Source organism: Malus domestica, chromosome 07, assembly GCF_042453785.1.
Source record: "Malus domestica chromosome 07, GDT2T_hap1".
Lineage (NCBI taxonomy): Eukaryota > Viridiplantae > Streptophyta > Magnoliopsida > Rosales > Rosaceae > Malus > Malus domestica.
The window spans coordinates 32,729,909-32,737,973 of record NC_091667.1 but is presented as its reverse complement, the minus strand read 5'-3'; the positions used below and the strand labels follow the sequence as shown (position 1 = coordinate 32,737,973).

Sequence of the window (8,065 nt, the reverse complement as noted above, 5' to 3'; positions counted from 1 at the left end):
ACAAGATAATTTTCCATTCTCCCGTCCGTCTCCGTCAGCCGAAGCTCCCTCCCACAACCCCGGCAGCCACAAAGCCCAGGGCACCAAGAATAATGTCGAGATTGCCTCCGTTTTTAACATGAGAACTAAAAATTACCGAGGGGACCAAAGAGCAGGAATCACCAGACCTGCAGGTCTGAATCTGGCTAATAGAATACGAAGTACAGACCATTTAGGACCGCATGAATACTGCGAAAATTTCGTACGAGTAGAACGGATGAATACCAGTATCAGATGAGTACAACATTCCATCAGCAATAAATATTACTACATAAGATGCTAAAGCAAAGCAGAACAAAACTTAAAAGTTCACATGTATCAGAATCACGGGAAAAAATCAATAGGCTACACGGGCAAGCCCTTGCCGGAACACGAGAGTAGAACAAAAAACAAAGTCATAAGATGCTATCACCTCTTCCTTTTCTTATTTCCTGATGTGAGACTATCTTTGTTGAATCCCCTCAAATCATTAGTCGTTTCCGCCATATTTTGCTTCTTGGAACCTTTCCTCCCTCCGTATCCAAACTTGGAATCCTTAATTTCCCTCTTCTTTGGTTTTTTTCCCGTCGGCTTCCCACCTTGTCTTGCCTTCCCTCCAGACCGATCTCCTGGAGCCACAAATGGCCTCTTCTTATTTGACCTCTCGAATGGTTTCGCATCCTCGAAGGCCAAATCCAACTCGCTGCCTTTGTCACCCCCGGCAAACCCACTCTGCTGCCTCTGCTTCCTCCACTTCTTCACAGATTCTATGTCCTCCTTTTTCTGCTTAGCTCTCTCTTTCAACTTCTGAGCCTGAATCTCTTTAGATAGTTTCTTGGACTCCCTCGCTTTCCTTCTCTCATCCGCTTCCTCTATCTTCTTCTTCTCTACCAAAAGCCGGCTCTTCACTCTCTCCATATGGGAATCTGACTTCACCATCTCTGCATAGTAGTCCTCGGGCCTCAGAAAAGGAAGCCCCATTGACTGAAGCTTCTCAAAGGCCTTCCTCGTTCCCTCTAAAGCCTGTGTGTAAAAGGCAAGCTCTCGAGTCAAGTCATCATTCACGTCCACCTTTTGCTCTTGATCAATGTCAACAGAGAGTTTGTGCACCCATCCCGCATTCTCCGGCCAGCTTATATCACCAAGTTTATCCATTATACCATCTCTGTTGTATATGGCCTTCTTCGACGGGTCCTCCAATTTCACATCACCCTCCTCTTCGGATTCTGCCTCCGATTCTGACCCAGACCCAACATCTTCGAAATCATCCTCTTCCATCAAATCCTCGTTCAACAACCGGGACTCTTTATTGGACACACCCATTTAGTAAACCTATTAAAAAGAAACACAATTCCCACATACTAATAAGCAAAATGTACAAAAACCGATCAACGAATTTCGAAAAACAAATAACAAATTCCTAACAATAATACATATCCTAATCTGAATAAACACAGAAGCATTCCAAATACCGACATAATTGTATTATTTCCAGCTAAACTCCATCAAACCTCAAAAATCATATTATTATCGCACTACAACCTATGAACAACATATTCAAACCCTAGAAACATATAATTGGGATTTCAGGAAAATTGAAAACAACAAAAATGGGATACTTCTTACACAAATTTTCTCGGCAACCAAACAGAAAATGGGAAAAATCAGAACTCCGAACTCAAAACCCAGATAATATTACAGCTAAATCGAAAGAGGATGATGAAAGTATAGGGCTCAAATCAGATTGCTTTAAGGGTTGGAATTTAGGAAGCTGAGTGCGAAAAATATTACCTTTCCGCTGTGGCCTCTGAAACCTCGATAAAACCCTAATTTTTCCAATGGTGTTGGTCGACGCAAAGAAGGGGGTTTTACGATCTGGCTTAAGGGCTTAATATTTGGGCTCAAAACTGGTGGGCTTGGGCCTTTATATATCCAGTTTTACCTTCTTGTTTGTTAGCTGTTTTGACCTCGGATGTGGGGAATGCTTCTGTGTTTATTCAGATTAGGATATTTATTATTCGTTTTTCGGATTCATTGACTAGTTTTTAGTAAATGCAACGCAAATGAATCCTAAAAAAAAGACTTCAAGTGCTTCCTACGAGCACATGACTGATACTTTTTGTAGAAAACACACTAAATTTTTTTGAAATCCAAAAACATTTTGTCTAGCAACACATTCAGAGTTTAGTTTTTTATTTGGGAAATTTTATTTAAACCCATGTAACATTTTTATACACTCAATTTAAATTTTAAATGTTAATTATCATTTTTACCCTATTGCATAATTACTATTAAGTACAAGATGAATTAAAAATAAAACTAAAATTTATCAATACCCACCTACTATAATTAAACCATACATCACTCCTTGTTATCCTACGTTCATTCTAGTTAAAATCCTAGTAGCTCTTATAGAGAAAAATAAGTTTTTTTTGTCGATGATGGATGGTGTTGATAGCAACCCAAGTAAATGGTTTGGTTGAGAGAGAGAACCTGTGTCTTGGTTTGGTAAAGAGAGCAAATATCTTGGTTTTGTAGCAGAAAAAACAGTAGCCATAGAAAATGCTAGGAGGGGGCAAAGGATGCGTAATGGTTTTATTTTCGAGCTTCTTTGAAAAAAAAAAGTTATTCAATTAAGAGATTTTATTTATAATTAGGTGTAAAGACAACTTTACATTTTGAATTGGATTTAAGAAGGTACTTTAGGTAATAAATTTGGATTTAAAGAGATTTTAATTATTTAATAAAAAATAATATGGATGTAGAGAGTAAGTTGGGTGTAAAAAAATAAATGAGTTCAAATAAAATTTCCCTTTTTATTTTTATAGTAGAAATGTGGAAGAGAGATGGCGGTGGCAAATGGGATTACTCGCATGTGAGGGAGAGGAAAAAAACAGCAAAATTATATTGCCCATAACATTTATTTTTCTTTTTGCTTTGTTGATAGGATCAAAATGGTATTTTCATCCTCTTTTTATCGACAGAGATTTTTATTAAATAGGAAAGATTAATGAAAAGCGAGGGTGAAGTGCAAAAATGTACAAATAAATTGGGAAAATTCGTCACTAAAAGTATTCATTTGAAGTTTTGATCAAAAACTAGGTCCTTACGAAGAAATGAAGGAAAAAAGAAGCAACATCATCCTTTAGTCAAAATTGGAAGCGGACGGAGCATCCCCACGGTTTATTTTCCGAGCAGAACAAGAACTCAAAAGTCGGAAGCGGACGGAGCAAATCCACAGCTGAATCAATTCACATCGAGCAGCTCAACATCAAACAAAAGCCATGAGTTTGGTGGTATTTTACCGGCACGTTTATTTCCATAACTGCATCCAAAGGAAACACATAAATAAGTTTTGCGGAAATGCGAAAAAAGGACAACAGTTCAACTGGTTTTAGGTCCCCCTGTTTCGTGGGCAGATACAGTTATGATCATGGCATACCCCATTTCTGGTGGAATAGTGAGTCTTCTTTTGTCCCCGACACGCATACCTGGAGGAAGGTAGATACGCATTAAAAGATGCAACAGCTGCTTAGTAAAAGTTGTAGATCGGATTTAAGACAGATTTGAACATCTCAGAAAATTACCGTTAACCCCAACATCCCATCCTCCTATAACTTGTCCTAGACCTGCACAACCGAAAAAAATATGAGGAGACGCTCATAGTGAAGTTGAGTTATTTCTTGATTCGTGTAAAATGGCATTAACGTACCTAAGCGAAACTTGAAAGGTGGCCCTCCCACATTGGAGTCAAATATGTTGCCATTCTTTAGCTTGCCAATGTATCGAACACTGACCTGAAAAACAACAAATATTAGCATCATGAATCCTTTAAAGGGTAAATGTAAACATGCTGAAGGGCTAAGCCTTGCCTTTTTTCCTGAAGAAGCTTTTTTGCCATCAGGTTTTCCCATAGCTAGCTCCTCGACGACCAATCCATTTGGAAAGGTTTTCCCTTTAGATCGCTTGCCACTGGTTTGCTCCAAAGCAGGTTCGTTCTGATCTTCCATGTTACCAACAGTTTCATCCATGTGCAGTTTTATTTCACTCTCCTGGGTTTTCTTGTTCTTTTTCTTCTTCTTTTTCCCCTCGGTGAGATTTTCACCAGGAATATAATTCTTTCCGACGTCAGAGCTCCTGTGTATGAACATACTATTTTACTCAATGTAAAAACAACAAAGCAAATGTATGAGAGAGAATAGTGAATAACAAATCTAAGCCACTAGTGAAGGTCTTATCGTGCCAACCATTCAACCTCTTGGCTTGGGTACAAATTACTAATCTGACAGGAATTCTTAGCAAAATATATACTAAGTTGGCCATATAAGATATAATTTCAATTTATTATTAAATAAAAAAAGGCTCGAGTTTTGGACAGATAAAGATTCATAAAGCCAACGTGTATTTGTTCTAATCCGCATTACTGAAGCTTGTTGCATTCAAATCCATCTTACAATCTATACATTAGAGGGGCAGGGGTAATTTCTCTTCATGGCTCAATGAAAACACAACATAAATGTACTATGTAAAATAACGAAAAGATTATGTAGCAGATCTCACTCCTTATTAGATAGCTTTTGCTCATGCTCTTGGCTCTTCAAAACCTCAGGTTGCTTTTCATTGTCATCAGCATTTACCTCCTTAGCTTGCTCTTTCAATTTCTTCTTCTTCTTATTTTTCTTTTCCCTGACATCATTTGAGGAAACACTTCAATAAATTCAAAAACTGAATATTTGGCAGGCACCACAGAACAAGACAATATAAACAAAGTTGTCAAATGCCTGTTGATTATCGACTAAGGGAATCAAAGAAAAACCCAACCTAAAAGCTGATAAACCTCTAACCACTGAAATGGTCAATTACTCACCCTTCTGGCTGACCATCTTGGTGAACATCTTCGACTTTCCTTTTTGACCCAGCAGCCTCACTATCTTTCACTTTCTTCTTCTTGGTTTTCTCAGTAATTTTGTTATCTTTCTGTTCGGTTGCTGCTTCAGGCTTCTCAATATTGGTTTTCTGTTTAGTGGATATTGGAAACCCATCTTCATCTTCACTCTCCAAAACAGTGACACTGGCATTTTTCTTGACAACAATTTGATGTTGAGAATTTGTGTTCTTTTCAGAGTCATTCGATTGATTCTTTTTCACTTGTCGTTTGGACTGACTGTTTCCATTAGTAGGTTTGTCATCGTCCTCTATCTCCTCAATTACAACTAAGATTTAAGCCAAAGAAAACACCGAGTCAGGCACTACATAGCAGCATAATAATGAATAAATCACAGCTGAAAAAGTGACAATCATGAATAAATCACAGCTCCATTTACCAGCAGCGGAACACAACTTCATTAAACAAGACAACCATACTTAAGTATAACATAATGCCAAACAATGGTTTGGACTTTGGAGTACGCCAAAATATAGAGAAGATTAAGATCTAGTTGAAATTTAACATCATGAAGTTAATCAAACTTTCATCATGGAAAGTTTAACTATATTTATGCTTTGTCTCATATCAGATCCAATATGAAAAACCAGTCACGAAATTCATGAAAGATCTATTCCAAGTAATCATAAAAATATGTCTAATAGGTTTCCAATATGCCAATTTACCTCCACTATTGGGAACAGGCGAGGGCGGGTACATGTCAAAATCTTCGTCATCAATAAACTCAACATTATCATCATCATTATCGTATTCTGAAGACTCTGACTCTGACTCAGTCTCGGCATTATTCTCCCGAACAGAATCCCTTTAATTGTTGTAGAGAGATAAAAATTACCGTTGAAAAGATAAAAATCTTACAAAAACAAACTCACAAAAGGTGAAATGAATTAGCACATACGATCTATAGTCATCTCCTTCATCTTCGCTCTCATCCACTTGGTAACCAGAGAGGTGGATGCTTCGGGTTCCAATCACCGAGAAGGTCACCAAACCATCAACCGGCTCAAATTCAAGATCCAAGGGGACCGATTCATTCTTATTTGGTAACAAAGAACACACAAAGGCTGAAATGTAACTTCCAATGGAACACTGAACTATACACCTCTCCTTCGATTCACCGAGGCCTAAAGTCGCCTGATTTATCAACACAACGTCAACAAGAAAATTCACCATCATACCACACCCAATTCGCAACGGTTTCTTAAAAAAATCAGAGTGCTCTGAGCAATCAGAAGGTTCAGGAAAAAAAAAAAGGAAAATTACCTGAGTAATGTGAAGCTTTCCTTCGAATTCATCCGACTGATACCCAAACGATCCGCCTGGTTTTATTTCAACTCCTACAATTTAACATTCAACCAAAAATAAATAAATAATTTATCAAACCTTTCGGTTTTCTGAGAAATCGTAGAATTTTCGCTATATTTTCTTCCGAATTCAAGAAATATTGTGAAAAATTACTGCATAAAATAAATGAAATTAAATAATTATAAATGAGAAAGAAGACTGACCCCAGAATACCATCGCTCCTGTATCGTTGGCTCGCACAGCGACGCTCCGACGCTCCGAGGCTCCGAGCTCTTTCTAAAACCCTGGCAAAAGCCTCACGCGGCTCTTAAAACCCTAATTCTTTCCTCGAGTTTGGAATACCTGCTGTAGCACGGTTATTGTATGCAACAGGTGCTATAATATCCACGTGGCGTGAGGAGGCTTCACGCGCGAAATTAACATTTTAAACCTCAACGCAACCGAAAGCTTTTGTCTTTTTCTTCTTTTTGGTGTTTGGTTTGATTTGATGAAAAAATAAAATAGGGCAAATTACAAAAAATTACTTCAACTATTACTAACTAACGGTTTCATACCTCATCTTTAAAAGTTTCGATGTCATACCTTATCTTTGAATTTGTTGCAATGTCATATTTTCCATTAGTTGACTGTCAATTCCTCAGTAAAATGCTGACGTGGCATGAGGCGAGGCCTACTTTTTATTAAAAAATTATTAAAAACTTAAAAAAAATCATTTCATATTTTTTTAATATTAAGATAATAATTAATTAAAAAAAACCATCAGTCGTCTACCCCTCCCCCCTTCTTCTCTTCTCCCCCATCTTCATCTTCTTCCCCCGACTCCCCCACCTGCAACCCAGAAAGAAAAAAAAAACCATTAGTTTGTCTTCCCCTCCTCTTCCTCCTCCTCCTCTCTTCTCCCCCATCTTCATCTTCTTCCCCCGACCCCTACCTGCAACCCAAAAAAAAAAAAACCCAGATCCCGTCTAACGCCATCGCCGGGTTCGTAAGGTGGAATCAGGAAACCACATTCGCCAAGTCGATTCCTTGGATGGAGAACCTGGGCGTGGAGAAAATGGGAGGAATGGGTGTGGATTTAAGGAGTGGGGTGTGTATAGGAGGGAAGAGGGTGGGTGAGCGTGCGAGGGTGGGTGTGGAGGGAGGGTGGGTGCAGGTGCGGGGGGATGATGAATTGGGTTGCAGGTAGGGGGTCAAGGGAAGAAGATGACGATGGGGAAGAAGAGAATAAGAGGATGGGGAAGGGGTAGACGAACTGATGGTTTGTTTGTTTGTTTGTTTTATTAATTATTATTTTAATATTTAAAAATAAATAAATGTTTTTTTTAAGCTTTTAATAAATTTTTTAATAAAAAGTGGGCCTCGCCTCATGCCACGTCAGCATTTAACTGAGAAACTAACAGTCAACTGACGGAAGGTATGACATTGCAACAAATTCTAAGATAAGGTATGATATTGAAACTTTTTAAAGACGAGATATGAAACTGTTAATGACTTAATAGTTGATGTAGTTTTTTGTAATTTACCTAATAAAATAAAGGGAAATGTAATGGATTGAGAAATGGGCCCAGCACGCTAAAATTGATGAAATGTGCAGGCTTTGTAAGTGGGCTCCCTCTGAGCCCATTTGCACACTTTTTTGGGCCGGTGATTTTTTTTTGGGCTGGTGATAAGAGTACAATTTGGTGGACAAATTATTATAAACTACGTCAATCGAAGGGAAAGATGAAGGGTTTGAACTTGAGATAGAGTAAGTTTAAGATAAAGTCCTAATTATCATTCAGCACTTGGGAAGATAAA

General features: G+C 38.1%; 2 protein-coding genes across 3 annotated transcripts; both read right to left on the bottom strand.

Annotated features, from left to right (window-relative positions):
- Positions 1 to 290: 290 nt before the first annotated feature.
- LOC103439664 (probable rRNA-processing protein EBP2 homolog) lies at positions 291 to 2,044 on the bottom strand. Of its 2 annotated transcripts, none has more exons than XM_008378239.4 (2): positions 1,810 to 2,044; positions 291 to 1,350 (listed from the first exon to the last, which is right to left on the bottom strand). In XM_008378239.4, exon 2 carries the CDS (start codon positions 1,339 to 1,341, stop codon positions 448 to 450), a length of 894 nt encoding a protein of 297 aa, XP_008376461.1. In that variant the 5' UTR covers positions 1,342 to 1,350; positions 1,810 to 2,044; the 3' UTR covers positions 291 to 447. The 2 variants fall into 2 exon arrangements, with proteins under 2 accessions (XP_008376461.1, XP_017189001.3); XM_017333512.3 differs by having other exon boundaries at positions 1,645 to 1,811.
- A 998-nt stretch (positions 2,045 to 3,042) lies between these two features.
- On the bottom strand, positions 3,043 to 6,622 carry LOC103440085 (peptidyl-prolyl cis-trans isomerase FKBP53). The gene is made up of 11 exons (XM_029106094.2): positions 6,472 to 6,622; positions 6,227 to 6,300; positions 5,862 to 6,097; positions 5,629 to 5,768; positions 4,886 to 5,231; positions 4,579 to 4,704; positions 3,891 to 4,155; positions 3,731 to 3,815; positions 3,606 to 3,647; positions 3,461 to 3,509; positions 3,043 to 3,343 (listed from the first exon to the last, which is right to left on the bottom strand). Exons 1-11 carry the CDS (start codon positions 6,482 to 6,484, stop codon positions 3,265 to 3,267), a joined length of 1,455 nt encoding a protein of 484 aa, XP_028961927.1. The 5' UTR covers positions 6,485 to 6,622; the 3' UTR covers positions 3,043 to 3,264.
- Positions 6,623 to 8,065: the final 1,443 nt, after the last annotated feature.

What these genes read in the sequence shown, in the direction of transcription:
- LOC103439664 (XM_008378239.4), bottom strand. Translation starts at nt 1,341, where the DNA reads ATGGGTGTGTCCAATAAAGAGTCCCGGTTGTTGAACGAGGATTTGATG.
- LOC103440085 (XM_029106094.2), bottom strand. An exon ending in ACCTTTCAAGTTTCGCTTAG is followed by an intron (nt 3,648 to 3,730) that starts GTACGTTAATGC and finishes TCGGTTGTGCAG; the next exon opens with GTCTAGGACAAGTTATAGGA. An exon ending in ACTATTCCACCAGAAATGGG is followed by an intron (nt 3,344 to 3,460) that starts GTATGCCATGAT and finishes CTTTGGATGCAG; the next exon opens with TTATGGAAATAAACGTGCCG.